At 37.8% G+C, this 19104-nt stretch overlaps 1 protein-coding gene across 1 annotated transcript in view; it reads left to right on the top strand.

The window, feature by feature from the left end:
* Positions 1-986: 986 nt before the first annotated feature.
* lhfpl3 (LHFPL tetraspan subfamily member 3) overlaps positions 987-19104 on the top strand; it is a 58850-nt gene continuing 40732 nt past the window's right edge. The window contains exon 1 of the mRNA XM_059326321.1: positions 987-1916. Within this exon, the coding sequence (XP_059182304.1) occupies positions 1481-1916 (436 nt within the window). The 5' untranslated portion in view covers positions 987-1480. The remainder of the gene's footprint in view (positions 1917-19104) is intronic.

The following is a 19104-nucleotide window of genomic DNA, read 5'->3' as shown; positions in this document are numbered from 1 at the left end:
TGTTTCACTTCAATTCTGTTGCTACTAAGAGACCTGAATCTCTCCAGGGGCAAAACAAAGGTTTATCTTATCTTTATAAAATATAGGATAAATAGAATGGGGAATAAACAGTAAAGGGCTATGAATACATTATATATAGGCAGACAATATGAACAGCAGTGGTGAAACGATGGTATAATACTATTAGGACACAGTAAGCAGCAGGTAAAAATAAAAAAAGTGCAGTAAATCTATGTAAGCTTGCAAGCTGTGCTAATAGTGAACATTATATTGCTGGAGGTCTGATTAGGTCTGATTAGGTGTATTTACTAGATCAGGTCTCTACAACATAGATAGTGGCATGACTAACCTATAACACAGTAGTATATATAACCCCAAAAATATGCTGAATTAACCTCAATATGAGATTTTTTGTTTGTTTTTTGTTAAATTAATATATTTGTTTGATTGACAAAACAACTACCCAATACTACAACATTATGAATTAAAGATAAATTGCTTTAACCTGCTTATAGCATGCAGAAAACTGGAGTATATAATAATTAATCCAGGTCTAATTTGAGAAAATATATTTGTAGGGTAAACCTAAAACAGCGAAAATGCAGGCAAAATCTGGGGAAATTATTAATTATATTATTATATAAATACTGTATATCATTGGGGAAAAACACCATCTATTTAACTAGCACTACAGACATTTTTATTTTTTATTTCAGCTCACTGTTATTGTTATTTTTGTTGTTCAATATAGGTGCATTTGTTTGCATTAATTAGTGTTGCATTTGTCCAACCTCCGCTCACACAGTCGGAGTATTATTGTCACCGAGCTGTTACAGTGGGATTATGTGTGATCATATTAGCTCCACTGTTATCTTTTTTTTTATTCAATTGTGTGTGTGTTTAAGATTTCGCGCGTGTAACTGGAATAACACGTCAGCCTGGGATTAAGGGATGTGGGCTGGACCTGAGATATCCGAGGCTGTCCTCCTACTCTAATTCAATAGGAGCTCAGCTGCGGCTGTTGGTCTGTCGGCGTCGAGCACACACGGACCATTTCTCTCACAGTGAATCACACAGCTGAACCTGTCCGTCGGAATAACAGTCTGTGGCTTCGGACGCGACATTTTTAAATAAATATGAGGACAGATTTAGGATAAACCGAGGATGGATGCATGAATCTTGTGTGTTTTCTCTCTCTCTCTCTCTCTCGGAGCGTTTGGTTTTTTTGCAGAGTGATGAATGAAAACCAGCAGGAAAAAAACAAAATCCGAGCTCGCCATGGATACCAGAGTGCAGTGATGCTGAGGGAACAGCTGTGACTGAATAAAGTCCGAGAAAAAAAGAGCCAAAAAAACAGCGACAAGTTGTGCAGAACACTGTTTTTATTCCATTTCTGGATCAGATGCTGCAGATGTTATAGTTTGCTGAGGACGCTGATCCTGAGGACCGAGCAGACCCCCCTCTTCACACAGACCGGAGGATGATCCCCGGGGCCCCCAGCACGACCACCACCATGCTCCCCGCCTCCGAGGCTGCCAAAATCTACCAGACCAACTACGTGCGCAACTCCCGCGCCATCGGCGTCCTCTGGGCCATCTTCACCATCCTCTTCGCCATCGTCAACGTGGTGTGCTTCATCCAGCCGTACTGGATCGGAGACGGCATGGACACCCCGCAGGCGGGCTACTTCGGTCTGTTCCACTACTGCATCGGGAACGGGCTGTCCCGGGACTTGACCTGTCAGGGAAGCTTCACCGAGTTCAGCACCATCCCCTCCGGTGCGTTCAAGGCCGCCTCCTTCTTCATCGGGATGTCCATGGTGCTGGTGCTCACCTGCATCGGCTGCTTCGCGCTCTTCTTCTTCTGCAGCACCGGCACCGTGTATAAGATCTGCGGCTGGATGCAGCTGGCTGCAGGTAGGAGGCTCCGAGTTCACTCAACAGTTCAGTGTGTCAGCGAGTCCAGTTGAGTTCATGTTAGCAGAAAGAAGAGATTTCTTCCACATGTCTAGCCTCATAAAGTTTGGTATAAAAATAGCTGCACATATAAACATCCAGATGTTCTCCTGCTTTTTCAGGTCATAGATTGCAACAGATCTATTCCGCTCAAAAGAGTCAGAGTTTGATTGCAAAATCATTTAATTTATTGGAAATTTTCCAATAATCACAGGTTTCACTCTCAGTTCCCCAACTCACAAAGTTTCGTATTCGAACAGCTCAACATGCACACAGTCTGCACATGAAAATCCAGATGTTCTCCTGCTTTTTCATGTCATAGACTCTGATAGACAATCTAAACAAAGCTCAAAGGATTTAACTCCACAATCATATAATTTATTGGAAAATTTTCCAAAAATGACATGTTTCATCCTCATCCCCCCAACTCACAATTGTTGGTATAAAAACAGCTAAACATGCATACAGTCTGCACCTGAAAATCCAGATGTTCTGCTGCTTTTTCAGGTCATAGATCGCAACAAATATGCCAACTCATTTGAGATCTGTTCGGCTCCAAAGAGTCAGAGTTCAACTGCAAAATCATATAATTTATTGGAAATTGTCCAAAAATTACAGGTTTCACTCTCAGATCCCGTCACAAAGTTTGGTATTCGAACAGCTCAACTTGCTCACAGTCTGCTTCTGAAAATCCAGATGTTTTGCTACCTTTTTTAGGTAATAGACTCCAACAAATACTTACCTGTTCAGATTACCCAGAGCTCAGAAGTGTAAGAATGTAATTCACACAAAATCCAGGTGTTTGGCTGCTTTTAAGTCATAGACTTTCTTCTCTTACCCAGAGCTCAAAATCAGTAAGGCTTTAATTCCACAATCATACTGGAAATTGTGCAAGAATGTAACAGGTTTCACCCTCAACATGCACAAAGTCTGCACATGAAAATCCAGATGTTCTCCTGCTTTTTCAGGTCAGAGATTGCAACAGTTATGCCAACTCATTTGAGATCTGCTCGGCTCAAAAGAGTCAGAGTTTGATTGCAAAATCATATAATTAAATGGAAATTGAAAAAAAATCTCTCTCAGTTCCCAAACTCGTTTGGTATTTCAACGTGCACACATTCTGCACCTGAAAATCCAGATGTTTTGCTGTTTTTTAGGTAATAGACACCAATAAATACTTATTTTAGATCTGCTCAGATTACACAGAGCTCAAAAGTGTAAGAATGCAATTCCACAATTGATAGGATTTACTGGAAACTGTCCAGAAAAACATGTTGCACTCTCACCTCCACAACACATAATGTTTGGTATAAAAACCGCTCAACATGCACACAGTCTGCATCTAAACATCCAGATGTTCTGCTGCTTTTCCAGGTCTTAGACCCCGATGGATGATCTCAACAGAGTTCAAATGAGCAAGAGTGTAATTCTACATTCATATACTGTGATTTTCTGGAATTGTGCAGGTTTTACTCTAATAAGATTATAAAACAAAATTACTTTTTTTTCTTAACCTGAAAAACATGTTTCCTGCTTTTTCAGGTCATAGACTCCGATAGATACTTTCATTCATTCATTCATTCATTATCCTTAACCGCTTATCCAGAATTGAATTCCATGATAATATAATTTATTGGAAACTGTCAAAAATCATAGGTTTAACCATCATCTTCATGCTTAGATTGTAAAAAAAAAAAAAGACCAGGGTTAAAAAAAAACCACATCTCGTATACATATATGTTCCACTTTATGCATTTTATGTGTTCCATTTTATGCATTTTCAGCTTAAGGTTTCCAACAGTTTGTCCACAGAGCCACATTGTAGCAGATTTTGTCCATTTCAGAGCGTTTGTGTAGTTACTAGAGCCTTGATAAAACATTATGTAACTGTCTGAAGTGTAGGTGGAGTGACAACAGCCTTGAGGGAGCGTAAGACCTCAGACTGAAACAGTGAAAAACACTCTGTGTGCTGATCCATGAAGAGTTAAATAATGAAAAGATACAAACATGTTGGTTTTTTTACTTGCATCTCTTTTTTGGAGAGGGGGTGTTTTTTTACTGATACCTGTAGGTCAGAAGTGAGGTTAAACAAACAGAAAAAATGTTATTTTCTGTATCACAAAGCTCTCATATTCATCGATTTAAACCCTTTAATGCAATGTATTCCAAAGTACACCCAGAATTCAGCTCATATATTAGCAAAATTATGTCCTAACTGGACTGGAAAGCTTAAAAAACCCTCTCATCTACACCCTAGAAACAGGTAAGTCCTCTGTGTTTCACATCGTACGTGCCTTTCAACTGGGAGCTTAAAGCGAAAATATGCAAATTATTCTTTTTCTCCTAATGAGAACAAAAAGGGTCTCTGTAACATCTTCAAAACTTCCATGCACATTAGAATAATAACACCAAAAAAGAAAAAAAACATGTAAAAGGAAATAACAGGAGTAAATCAAAGGAGCAGGGGCATGTAGTGTGTGACTGACTGACTGAGGGTGTCTGCATTTCATTAGTTTTATTCAGATTTCCTCTCTGAGGCAGACAGAGAAGATCTTGATTTCATTCCAAAAACTTATTTTCAAATAACTGGTGCAGCTAAGCTTTCATATCTCAGCCAACTATTTCAGTACACACAGGAAAAATAAAAACAAATGCCAGCATTAACCATCTTTACTTTTGGTAGATTGGAGCTATAAAGAGCAACAGAACCAGGGCTTTTTTTTAAAAAATGTTTTTTTTAGTATAAAAAATGATGCAGTTGAACCAGAGATATTATCCTTTTTTTCTTCATCCGTGTCAAAACTTAGTGCCTACGTTAACCACAATGCAACTGAACCGCAGTTTTCTGACTCTGAAATTCTGTTGTCTTTTTTCTTTAATTGCTGCTACAGTCATGGAAAAAAACAGCTGATATCTAGACATTTTCCATGGTTTTCTGGATAGGCATTAAAATGAACAAGAAATTGAAGAAAACAAGGGTGGTCTCATAATGTTTCCCATGACTGTATATACATAACAGGGCTGTACATTAACTTTTTTTGCTCATAGCACTGGCGCAACGGAGGTTGATAGTTTTGTAGCACAATCCACAAATTCTCTATATGTAGTTTCAAACACCTCATCTGTAGGCTACACTCAAGAAAACGTGTTAAATGAGGTGTCACTGGTGTTTTTGTAGCATGTGCATGAGCAGACATATGTCCGTCTGTTGATCTTGGAGATATTAAGTTGGGAGTGGGCTCTCCCACACTGTTTAAACCACAGCCAGCAACGCTCCTCTTGTTTTATGAGCTTTTTAAAAGGGAAAAAGTTAAGTTAAGGCACCAGCAGTTGCGTGTCTTGATCTTTTTGAATTTCCTATTGTTGCGATTGTTGTATCATCTGCAAAGAAACACATTTTTTAATGAGGGAAAGCTCATTTGTGTAAGTGATAAACGACAATAGTGCGAGGTCAATAGAGCTGTCATGATTAGTCAACTAAATCAATTAGGCAATTAGAAAATATTTGGCAAATAGTTTCATAATATATTAATAGTAAAGTTAAATTTTTCATGCAAAATTGGCAGAAAATGCTGTTTTCAGCCTGTCAAATTTGGAGATTTTCTATCAAAATAAACTGAATCTCTTTGGTTGTAAACTGACTAAGATATTAAAAAAACATCACCTTGGACTTTGAAGGACATGTTTTTTTCCCCGTATTTTCTGACATTCATAGACAAATCAATAATGTAGAAAGTAATCTGCAGATTAATTGGTGATTAAAATAATCATTAGTTGCAGCTCTAGAAGTCAGCGGCTCTAAATGAAATAATGATGGAAGAAAACGGTAATCAACCTGTCTGCCATTCAAATGACCTTGATTCTTGATAAACTGGTGGCCTTTTAAAAAACGAAACATTGTTAATAGACACAACAGAACAAGTGCTTAAATAAGGCTGCTATTTAAGCCAAACACAAAAGATTAAATGTTGTTTCTGTGAGAAAATGAGTGCCATCACACCAATTTACACCCCCGCAGAGAGACATATGACAAATAATGACTTTTTGAGCACAGTCCATGGTTCATAATTCTCATATAAATCTAATTTGTGTGTATGAATAATTTCAAAGCATCACGCTGTGAATCTTCATGGATCTCTGCTTGTAAAACACAGCTTGTTCTCAAATGGGAATTAAACGTCACAACCGATAATAATCACATTCATAGAGAGTGCGCTTCTGTTTTCCTTTCTGACTCAGGGTTCATGTGTCCCAAAAGTCTGCTGATTACCAGTTTTAGCAATAAATATCAACCACAGACTGCAATCTAATCCCTCGTTGCACAAGCCATTGATTAGAGATAGAGGTTAGTGGAGCCATTGACCAGCTGTGAGGCTGCAAAAATAAAATAAAGAAGCATTGTCATCAAAGCATCCAGAGTGTGTGGAGCCCAGCAGCTGTGAGTCGGTTTATCTTGGAGCGAATGATGAGCTCTGTCAGAGTCCTAATGAGTGGCACATCCTGGCACTTTGAGTCTTTGCTGGGGTTTTTTTTTGTCACAGATCAAAGCTGCTCGTTATTCCTTCGAGTCACTTGTTGGCTTTTTCCAGTTTTTCCCACCATGTCAGGGGAGCAGATGTGACAGCTTGTAACACATTCAGGAGAAGGAATGAATCAGATTTTCATCTCAATCGCCATGAAGGTGAAGGAGGAGCTGAGCCAGAAGGCAAAGCTCCCAGTTTACCGGTCCATCTACGTTCCAACCCTCAACCCCCAAGCAGCTGAAATGAGTTTCCTCCGTAGGGTGGCTGGGCTCAGCCTTAGAGACAGGGTGAGGAGCTCAGAAACCCAGAGGGAGCTCGGAGTAGAGCTGCTGCTCCTTCATGTTGAAAGGAGCTAGTTGAGGTGGTTTGGGCATCTGGTAGGGATGGCTCCCAGGCACCTCCTGTTAGAGGTGTTCCAGGCACGTCCAACTCACAGGACACCCTGGGCCTGGAACACCTCGGGGTCCCCTAGGAGGATGAAAATGGATGGATGAATAAATGGATGGATAAATAGATGGATGGATGGTTAGATGGACGGTTAGATGGATGGATGGATGAATAGATGGATGGATGGATGGATGGATGGATAAATGAATGGATGGATGGATGGATGGATGGGTGGATGGATGGATGGATGGATGGATGGATGGATGGATGGATGGATGGCATTTTCCATGGTTTTCTTGATAATAACCAAAATCATAGTTCAAGAGAATAAGCCCTTATTAGAGAAATAAAATGAATAATAAAATAAATGCACATAAATGCCAAAAGGGAAGTAGTTACGATGACAACGTAGTGACATAGTTGTGTTAGTTACGTAAAAATGGGACACACTGAAGTTAAGTCACTGAAAATATATTACGGTTACCTCTAGTTTCACATGGGACATGAATGCCTGTTTACAAAAGTGAAAATTAATTTGTGTATCCTCCCTGTGATTCAACTCCTCCACAACATTTTGTGGGTTTTTCCTTGGCCCGTGCTACACCCTTGGACTAAATTTAATGAAAAACAGTGAAAAAACATTTTTTTTCTGTAATCCTGCTGACAAACGGACAATAAAACCACACTGAAAACCTACTTGGCGGAGGCAATAAAATATCAGCCTTAGGGGGCATTTTTTTTGCAAAACTAGTACTTTTACTTTCTATACCTGCAGTACATTTTACCAGCATTGTTTCTGGACTTTTACTCAAGTAAAAATCTACTTTTCTGATCATCACAGTGCTTCTTTCTCTCACAGCCCCATTCAGAATATCATATTGTTTCATTCTCGTTAAGGCCGCTGTGAAATCTGCCATTTTAAGGTTTTCTGGGCGTCTTAAAGAGCCAATGTCGAGGCGATTTCTCTCTCTAAGCAGCCTGAAATCCTGACGTGATGGTGAAAAAATCCTCCCTGTCAGATGTCATTTCAGGTGGTACGAGGCTGTGATGTGCTATCAAAGGCAGCAAATGCAGCTCAGAGGCAGCCCTTCTCTCCAACGATGGGAAGTCCTGAATGTTTGATGAGCTCTGCCTTCTGCTCGATAAAGAGCTTTTTGGGGGGAATATAGCTAAGAATAATGACGGTCGCTGTAATGATGTAGCCGTTTCTTTGCTTCTTTGCAGATGTGAGAAAAGAAACACAGTCTGGTTTTATGGTCCGTTTTATAGTTTGCACAAATCTTTTGCATAACTTTGCTCAGGAGTTGGCAGACGGAGCTGGCATCCGGCCCAAACAGACACAACTTTCTCTTCTCTCGCTTCTGTTTCTCGCCTCTAGTTTTTCTGCATGAAAACCACCAACTCTGCTGAATTTCCTCACCACTCATGACCAAAAGGTTGATGGCCACTACAGCTCTTGTGGAAGTCCTCCCACTGGTACTTACTTTATTTTGGAAATATTAAACTCCAAGTTGCTGGCTGCGCTGCAGTCCACCAGGGATGAAACCTCGTTTTTGAAAGCTGCTTCATTATTGTTTAATATCAGACGATGTGAAGTCATCCACAAACTAGAAAAAAAAACAGCTTAACAAAGCATGAAATGAAAGATGAGTCAGTCTTTCACAGTCACATAGATCTTAACCTAGTTGTATACCTACAAAAGATTTGTTCATCAAAACACCAAAAGAGCATCTTATGCACAACATCTTTTAAAAACTGTGTTTCATCCCTTAGCAACTTGTGAAATCAATAACAAGGAGCATTTAAATGATTTTGGGACCTTACTGTATCCTCACACAAAACATTTTTTTATATCTTACAAAATATGAATGTTCTATTCAACGTTGTGAAATAGGCCCCATTTTAAATACATTATAGGGAACTTCTTGGTTAGGTTTTGGCACCAAAACTACCTTGTTAAGTTGGAAAAAAGATCATGGTTTGGGTTAAAATAAGTGTTAACCCTGTTGCCAGAATAAACAGTTGGCTTCTTATGTTTCTGCAAACCACAGATACATGAAATCTTGATGTTTCGGAACCGTCACAAGCCGTTCTCATTCCCAACTCATCATGTACCGACTATTAGTAAGTGCTCTAAACCACACAACCACATTTGTCGCTTGCTCCAACCCTTAAATACCAGCAGCAGGAGGTCAGCATGTCCTCATAACTAAATATAATGGTTGCTGCTTTAAATGTGTTGTAATGTTGGAGAAGTCGCAGTTTTGTTTCATTTCGGCTAGTAAACTACTTCTTTAAGGTTCGGGCAAAAAACTACGTGGTTAGACGATATGAAAGATAGTTGAAAAAGCCAAATGAATTGATGTTACTCAGGGAATTGAAGTAGTTACAGTATGTTGGTGACGCAAGAATGTGATGCTTGGAAGTTATGTTACCTCAAAGAACAAAATGAATGACAGTTTCTTTCGTTAAAGTCCTGTGTTTGTTTCATCCATCCTACACCCCTCTTGCCCTTCCTAAGTGGACTACAGCCACTAGAGGATGCAACTTACTACAAACACAAATAAGGGGTCATCATAAAGTGCTGTACAAACTTCACTTCCTCCTTCACTCCTGTCATAATCAGTTCGACCACTAGAGGTCGCCACTTAAAAGTCATTATGGGGCTATTTAAAGTAAAATTTAAAACCTTTGTAAATAAAATATGTCTTTTCATTAGTATAAGTACAAACTGTGAATTAGATCAGCCTGAACCACTAAGTCAATTAATGTTAATTTTTCCTTTTTCCAAGAATTTCTTTGGGGGATTTTTCTGAATTAAAGGGGAAAAAGCTATCTCGAGGACACCAAATGGATTTTCACAACCTAATGACCTACAACATTATTAATGGCTAATCATTTATATATCAAGCTGTAGAGTGATTTAGCCATTTAGCCATTGGCTGGCTGCAGGTAGGAGGCTCGTGTCCACGCCTCATGTTCTCCTGCTTTTTCAGGTCATAGATTGCAACAGATCTATTCGGCTCAAAAGAGTCAAAGTTTGAATGCAAAATCATAAGAATGTAATTCCACAATCGATATAATTTACTGGAAATTGTCCAGACAAACATGTTGCACTCTCACCTCCACAACACATAATGTTTGGTACAAAAACAGCTCAACATGCGCACAGTCTGAATCTAAAAAAACAGATGTTCGGCTGCTTTCAGGTCATAGACTCCAATAGATTCTCTTACCCAGAGCTCAAAATCAGTAAGGGTTTAGTTCCACAATCATACTGGAAATTGTGCAAGAATATAACAGGTTTCATCCTCAACATGGACAAAGTCTGCACATGAAAATCCAGATGTTCTCCTGCTTTTCCAGGTCAGAGATTGCAACAGATAGGCCAACTCATATGAGATCTGCTCGGCTCAAAAGAGTCATGGTTAGATTGCAAAATCATATAATTTACTGGAAATTTTCTAAAAATCTGATGAATTTAAGGGGGAAAAGCTATCTAGAGGACAACAACCTAATCACTTACTTATTAATGGCTAATTATTTATATATAAAGCTATAACTGAATGATTTATTTTCCATTAATGAATCCATTAGTTACTATCCATTTGATATTAAAAACAGGTTGGTGCTGCAGCAGCCTGATTAATCCCATAGAGCTGGATCAGATTTCTGGTTGTCTGACCTGCAGCTTCCTGTGTTTTCTAAGTGGTCTCGCATTCAGAGCCAAAACTAAAAAGTCCATTTGTTTGCCGGAGGTGTATTGATCCACAGAAGAAGAGTTCAGCGGTGTGTTCTTGTTGTGAGAGTGACACAGAACACACAAAAAGCTCCGGTTGCTTTATGTTTGATGCACGATAACAGTTTGATAAAAGCGTCTCGCTGACTGATATCATTATACGAACACTCTGTGCATCGTGCATTATTCAATTTTACACCTCTTCAGAAAGATGTCAAGTGGAACCGGGGACGATGTGCTTATCACCGTCACATTGTGTGTTCGAACGGAGAGGGGAAAGATACGCAGAGACACTATCACACTGTGTCTGCAGAGGAGACGGACAGATAATGAGAGCTGATCCTGTCTCAGAGTCTGTTGAAATGCTGCTTTTGTCATTTTCGTTCATGTTATAATCCAGTGGTTCCCAAAGTTTTTCTACTGGGCCCCCCTTTTCTATCTAAAAAATACTTTCTTGTTTGTAGAAATAACAGTAAAACACTGTCAAGTACATCAGAAATAGGGTGTAAAATGAAAAAAATCACGCCATTAGACACTTTTAATTACCGTAAATCAAAGAATAGCACAAAACTTTTACCTTTCTCTGTCATAAACTTTAAGAAACACATGGTTTTGCTGTAAAAATATAACATTTTCATGCAAAATTTATGGAGAAAAACCATGTTGTGTGAATGAATGACACAATTACCCTAAAATAATGGGAAAATTCAGTCTAAATTACAGTTTTTGCTGATATTTACATTTAAATTTAGAATAGAAAACCCACTCACTGTAATTTTTACGGTGAAGTTCTGGCAACCACAGCTGCCGGTATTTTTCTGTAAATTAAACAGATTATTTTTTACAGTGGAGCATTGGAGAACAATTAAATTATTTCAATTTAGCCTTGCCAGCACCTATATGTTGAACAAATTACACATTATATTCTATATTTCTTCCTGACAAGAAATGCATACTGAATTTCTTTTTATTGATCCATTTATTTTGCAGTCAGACCTGCATTAAGATCTCTATTTTACTAGTGTGTCTTCATAGCAACGAGAACAAAAAGGCAAAGATGAATGGTCGATTATTATCACAACCATGAAAAGAACTAGAAGTGCAAACCTCTGCCAAGGCCAATGTTTTAGTCTTTTATGAATAGTAAATCTGCCAGTGCAACTATTAAATATGCATTGATATATTTCAAAATATGTTTGTGCCAAGCTGAAGCTTTGCCATCTCAGCTGTGCATTCAGCTAAATTGAAAATATTTCACATATATTTGTAAATAAAAAATAAAAATATAATGTATACAGTCATGGAAAATTATTAGACCATTGTTTTCTTCAATTTCTTGTTCATTTTAATGCCTGGTACAACAAAAGGTGCATTTTTTTGGACAAATATAATGATAACAACAAAAATAGCTCATCAGAGTTTAATTTAAGAGCTGATACCTAGACATTTTCCATGGTTTTATTGATAGTAACCAAAATAATTTTCAAGAAAATCATGGAAAATGGCTAGATATGTATGTATGAATGTATGTATGTATGTATGTATGTATGTATGTATGTATGTTTTAAAATAAGACATTTTTTTACTTGGGTCAAGGTTAAATTTGCATTTATGTGTGTTTTTATGTAACATATTTTTTACAAAAGTGAAAAATAGTTTGTGTATTTGCAAGTTCTCCCTTGGTTTCATGAAAATCAGGCCAGCAGTTTTTCAATCATCCTGTTGACAAACTCAAAACATAACCTCCTTGGCAGAAGTAATAAATGAATCAGCTGAGTATCAATGTGTCAATCAAGAACATTATTGCATTTATTAAGAAATTAGCCTAAATCATTCATAAAAGCTGTAATGTGGAATTCTGTGAAATGTTTCACTCTAAAACTGCAGTTTTCAAACCATCGAAGGGAAATGTGATAATAAAGTTCATGCAGAGCTTTGAAAATGAGAAAACAATCCCACCTCAAGGGTTCATTCAGTTGCTGTTCCTGAGCTTTTGATCATGATCTTCCTCAGCAGATTTTCCAGGAATCGTAAATGTTCATATTTCCATCTCCTCTGAGCGCCTTGAGGACTTCCCGTCGTGTCCTCTGAAGCCTTTGTGCACTCTGCAGTCTGCACATTTGCATATTTGCACCTTCAGGGTGTGCAAAATTTTATATCACGGTTTGCTGTACAACTGTGACATTTTACAGTTTATATAGTGCACAGCCCTGCACACTGCACGGGCCAATATATACTGTGGTATTTTAATGCTCATCTTTTATATTTTTACACTTATTCTAACCGTTACTATGACTACACATTATCCTTTTTAACACAGCCTTACTCATATTCCAACCTTTATTTTATTGCATTTGTTGTATGAACCTGGGACAAGTTGAATCCATGCTGGCCCAAAAGCTTTTAAGGTTTAAGACCACGCTTGAGCTTAGAAACAGGGACAGAGAAATCCTTCTGCTGAAAAGTTCAAAGGTCCAGAAACGTTATTTCTCAATCGATGTTTCCAATATAAGAACAGGCTTTGAACCTCATTACACTGTTATTTTCAAAGTTATTTATTTTCTTCTGTTTTCCCTTTTTAATATTTTTTTTTCTTGATCATGATTTTGGTTATTATCAAGAAAACCATGGAAAATGTCACCAGAATATTACAGCCATGCTACTTGTTGTGCTAAATGCTAACATCACATGCTAAAAATGGCGATGCTAACATGCTAGCTGTTAGCAGGTGTAATGTTACCACGTTTACTGCCTTATATTAGCATGTTAGCAAGTTAACATTTGCTAATAATCATTAAATGTACAACAAACTCTTAATTGTCAGTTTCTAACTAAAGCTAATCAGCTAATCAGACTTCGACATGCTAACGTGCTAACATGGTAATGTTTAAATTTGTTCTGTTCATGAACTTGAAGTCTTCATTCGGAGACAACATGGACAATATAAGACCTTAATTACCTGAAACTACTAAAATATAGCGTTATCAGTGTAAATAAATGGTAATAAATCACTCTACATAGACAGCAACTTACGGTTACCACCTTATACCGCCAAACATTTACAGTCATGGAGAAAATTATTAGACCATTGTTTTCTTCAATTTCTTTTTCATTTTAATAACCAAAATTATTATCAAGAAAACCATGGAAATTGTCTCGATATCAGCTCTTAAATTCAACTCTTATGAGCTATTTTTGTTGTTGTCATCATATTTGTCCAAACAAATGTACCTTTAGTTGTACCAGTCATTAAAATGAACAAGAAATTGAAGAAAACTGTATATATCATCTAAATTTAGCACTTCAAAACTGTAAATATTGCTTCCCAAGTGATACATTTTAATGTCTGGACAAGTAAACAGCTGAACTCCCTGATCTCTGACATAAAAGCTATAAAGTCTGTACTTGCCCCCATAAAAACTGGACATCAAATAAATAAAAGCGAGACTCTACTGGCAATAATTGGGCTGCTGATCAAAGCTAATCCTAAAATAAGCCACATGAATGTGAACATTTGCAGTGTCGCCGAGATGGTCTGGATTTAAGGCGGAGAACTAATGACATCAGCCTGGTCCTTATCCTCTCACACATATAATGAAGGACCGGAAGAGTCTGAGAGGCTTTAGAGTGATGTAACACGACCACACAAGAGACTTAGACGCCGACACAAACACACACAGGAGAAGATGCTTTTAGTGTGTGTGTGTGGGGATTCAGAGTGTTCACCTGGAGGTTTTTTTAGATGAAACCCCCTGCCCTCTTTCCTCGTTTCCTTTCCTCTTAAGCGTTCAGCTGGTTCCCTGTGGCTGCCCTGCAGGAGGATATTACTTCTTTTTTAAGCTTAGAGAGGTCACAGTGGACGGATGATGATTTTTACACCGGGTCAAAAACGGAAAAAACACCTACAGACAAAAAAAAAGAGAGATGTTGACACATGTAGAGTGAACCAGCCAAATTTAAAAAGCCATCTGAAGCTCACAGATCTCAAACTCTGAGTCTGAGGATTAAGAAAGTGGATCACCTCCTCTAGCTGGAGAGGATTTTAAAGGGACAGTGACGGATCTGTGACCTCTATCCGCTTCTAAAGTTAACAGTCTTAAAGCCTCAATGTACCTGTGACAACATAAACATGTAGGAAAGCACTGACACAGAGATAAATAATCTTATCCTAAAGCCACTTCCATCGTTGTGCTTCTTTCGTTGCAGTGTTGGAAAAAGTATTTATTCAGATCTCTTACTTAAGTAAAAGTACTAATACCACACTGTGAATTTGATTGTGTTTTTTTAATGTTAAATCTTGACCTGAAAATTGATTTATTTAAGCAATGTTTTAGGTTTGTAAAGATAGGGCTCATTTTAATATACTGTAATGAGTTTTATTTAAAAAAGTCTTATCACTTTACATTTATCATGTTTCTCATGTTAAATCTCGACCTGAAAAGTTACTAAAGCTGTCAGAGATAAATGTAGTGGAGTAAAAAGTACAATATTTGCCCCTAAAATGTAGTGGAGTAAAAGTATAAAGTTACATTTTTGGAAATACTCAAGTAAAGTACAAGTACCTCAAAACTCTGAGTAGATGTACTTAGTTACATTCCACCACTGTTTGGTTTCTTGAGAATTAGGTTTTTGTACAAAAATTCTACATTTTATGCATGTTTTTTCCTTTTAGACTCTGAACTAACCTTTCTATAACACCAAAATCACACAATAACTCACACAAACTAACAGATCGAGGCAGCAGTAGACCAGCAACCCCTATTAGTAAAATTGGTCTTTTTGTCAATGGAGTCTGGTGGCTTTGAAGAGAGCAGATAACAGCTTCAGTTTCCTGTTAGAAAGGGCTTTCTGACAGCATTTCTTTTCTTTTCTTTTTTACATGTTATTTACAGTTATTATTACAAGCATTGGTTGAAGAAGTATTCAGATCATTTACTTAAGTAAAAGTACTAATACCACACTGTGAAATTACTCCACTGCCACTTACTTAAGTAAAAGTCGAAAAGTATCAGCATCAAAATGTACTTAAAGTATCAAAAGTAAAAGTACTCGTTATGCAGAATGACCCCACTCTATATAATTAGATTATTTGTATGGATGTATTGACGTAAGCAGCGTTTATATATTTAGACTGTCATGAGGTTTAATTTAAGAAAAAGAAAATGTTTTTTATGTTAAATCTTAACCTGAAAAGTCATTAAAGCTGACAGCTAAAAGAAGTGGAGTAAAAAGTACAATATTTGCCTCAAAATGTAGTGGAGTAGAAGTAAAAAATATATAATGGAAATACTCAAGTACCTCAAAATTGCACTTAAATATAGTAATTCAGTAAATGTACTTAGTTACATTCCACCACTGATTATATGATAACATATTTACCAGGTAAATTAAATCATTAATCAATCCCCTCCACCGATGGTTGCGATTGTATAAAAAAAAGAAAACCCTTTGAACATTGGAAAAATATATAGCTTCATGAAATCAAGTGCTAAAAACAACAACAAACAAAGCTTGAAATATGTCCCTTAAAGTCGAGTGCCCAGATGATCAGCGACCTGCCTAATAGAGCTGTCGCCTGGAGAGAATAAATCTAAAGCGTCCGTGGGCGAGGCGCCCCGGAGGGTCAGGTGTTTTATGGGGTGTGTGGTCTGGTGGAGAGGTGAGATCGAACATCGTGTCCAAGATTCTGCAATCACTGCCAGACTTGAGGTCCTCATATCTGCCTGTCAGCTGCCCACAAATCTGCTGCAGCCAGAGGAGGAATCTGACATTAATGTGCGCTAACAATTTCATAGGTAACATTTAATCTCCTCGACTCCTAACTGCAGCGCTGATATACATTTGGCCCTGAGCTTGAAAATAATCACGTATTCTTGGACTTTTGGTGGAAGAAGTATTCAGATCTCTTACTAAAGTAAAAGTATTAATACCACACTGTGAAATTACTCCACTACAAGTAAAAGTCCTGCATTCAAAACTTACTGAAGTAAAAGTATAGTAAAAGTATTAACATTAAAAAGTACTCATTAACCACTAAGATTGATTTACATATTCCAAATATATTTGCAGGTATTTGGTCATAAAACAAAGTATTCGACAAATATTAAACTGATGATGCCAAATTAAAAGTTAAGTGATCACTTAAAACTTTAGGATATATTCTCCTGAATTGTCTTCCATGAATTTCGGTATAATATTTCATGGCGATCCATCCAAAAGTCGAAATATTTTAGTCTGAACCAAAGAAATAGATCGACCGAATACCGTTAGATTGACTTTGCCATCCCTAGAGCCACAGCAATGAGTTCATTAAATATTTGACAAATAATGAGAATGAAAACAAACATAGAAAAGCAAGTATCCATATTGTCTAGTTCACGTTATTCTGAGCCATTTACTGCAGCTTGTTGGTGTCATCCTGAGGTGATGATGAGTTTGTCTTTTATTAGCCGAGGCATGATGGACAGATGGGGGTGCAGGAGTGTCTGCAGCCTGGTTTCGAGGTAAAGCGAAAGTGTTGGTGTGTCTGATTGGGGAAATCGCAAGATATTTAGAGCCTTAAGTGTGACTGACAGTTTTGATTGCGGAGTAGTTAGGACGGGGAATGAGCAGAGAGATGGAGATTATGTGAGACGAGGAGGAGAAGGAGAAGAAGAAATTGTCAGTGCTGACAGATGAAAATGACATCCGGAGTCCCTCGTTCGGCAAAAAACGCTCTGGGACTGTAATTATTCTCAGCAAAATATGGATCAGGTTAAAGTGTGAAGAAATGAAACCAAGACGGCAAATATTTGGAGATCATAGCACAATATCTAAAAGATGCTTCTACAGATTTTAGTTTATGATTAAAGCTGCACTAAGCAATACTTCGAAGTCAATTTGATGCTGATACTATGAAATGTAGTACTATTTTGAAGCAGATTAAACACTTGCACTTAAGGAAAGTTTGATAAAATGCTGCAGTTGTTGTCGTCCAACATGTTTGATATCAGTTCAGTTCAGTTTGACTGAATACTTTGTTAGTCAGTTTGTGGGTTTGACTCTCATTGTGGAGAAATGAAAATAATTTTCTCTTATTTGACGAAACAGTTCTTGCTTGAATATAATTTTGTGGACACAAAATGCAGTTAAACAGTTTGGGGTTTTTATTAACAATATTTTTATTAGTTTTCAAGTTTTACAATAAAATTCGAACAAACAAAAGTAAATGATAACATACATAAAGAATGCAGAGCAAAACCCAAACCTTCATACACACACACCCATTCACACCAGGTAGATTTGCACAAAATGATATATGTATACCTACACGCACACATACATACACATGCATGCACACATATGCATACCTAAACAACATGTACATACATATATTCTTATAAAGACACCCATATACAAACTTATATACACGTAAACATATACACATAATAATAATAATAATAATAAAGATAATTTGGATTTCATGACCATATTTTCCAGATGCTATAATGTCCACATATGGTTCCCACAATTGTACAAATTCCTTCAGCTTTCCTTTGGTAATGTAGGTCAGTCTTTCCAATCCGATGCACTCTGATAGTTCTTTTTTCCATTGGCAGTTAAACTTTTAAATCACAACATATTGTATTGCAATACTCACCATATCGCACAATGCTTAAAATCGCAATTATATCGTATCGTTGGACCTCTGGAGATTCCCACCTCTGCTGTGTTCTCTTATTGCTTTCTATTTGTTTTGAATGCCTTATTTAACACTAAATGGTACTTTTATTGCACCGTTCTGGACAGACGCTTTATGGGGACAAGCATCAGAGATGTCACAGGCTCCATTACCTCTTCATTAAACCAGCTATGAGGAAGCCGGTTTAATGTTCATGTTGTTAGGAGCCTGCTGAGGGAAATACCTCAGCACTGCAGTTATTAAAAACTGTCAGAGTCGAACCTCTAATTACACCCTCCATTTGCCTGCATGCAGCAACACAAAAGCCTAAAGAGTGATGGGTCCCTCTCATCGCCCTGGTTTCTGCAGTGTTTGCCAAAAGTGTGGTTTTAGACATGTTTGTCTTGTGTTTCGCTGTCCGGGAACGAAACTGTGCAGCCTTAGAAGTCTGTTGGCAATTTCCACAGCTGTGGTGCCCTTTAAATTGGTGGGATGTTGATGGGACAGTGTCCATTCGCCAGACAGAGAGAGAGAGCCGGTGGTGAAGCTGATGGGGAGATAACGAGGTCTTTCCAGGAGTCTCTGCAGGATGTGGATGTGCTGAAGGTATAGGGCTTAATAACGCTCCTAATCAGGTGCTAGTTATGGAGCAGCAGGAGAGCTAACAGCAGGAGATTTGGACGGAAATGAGAGCGCTTGAATGGCACGAGGAGTGATTGGCAGCTCTGAGTTTGACATCCCCCTGTGTGCTGTTGCACAGCGTGTGTACGAGAGACGAGATTTATTCAGCCAGTGTGTTTCAGACCGGGCTGAGTGGGAGTATCAGCCGTCGATGTTGTG

This window comes from Centropristis striata, chromosome 22 (assembly GCF_030273125.1).
Source record: "Centropristis striata isolate RG_2023a ecotype Rhode Island chromosome 22, C.striata_1.0, whole genome shotgun sequence".
Taxonomy (NCBI): Eukaryota; Metazoa; Chordata; class Actinopteri; order Perciformes; family Serranidae; genus Centropristis; species Centropristis striata.
Note: the sequence above shows the minus strand (reverse complement) of the source record. Positions and strands in the feature narration are given on the sequence as shown.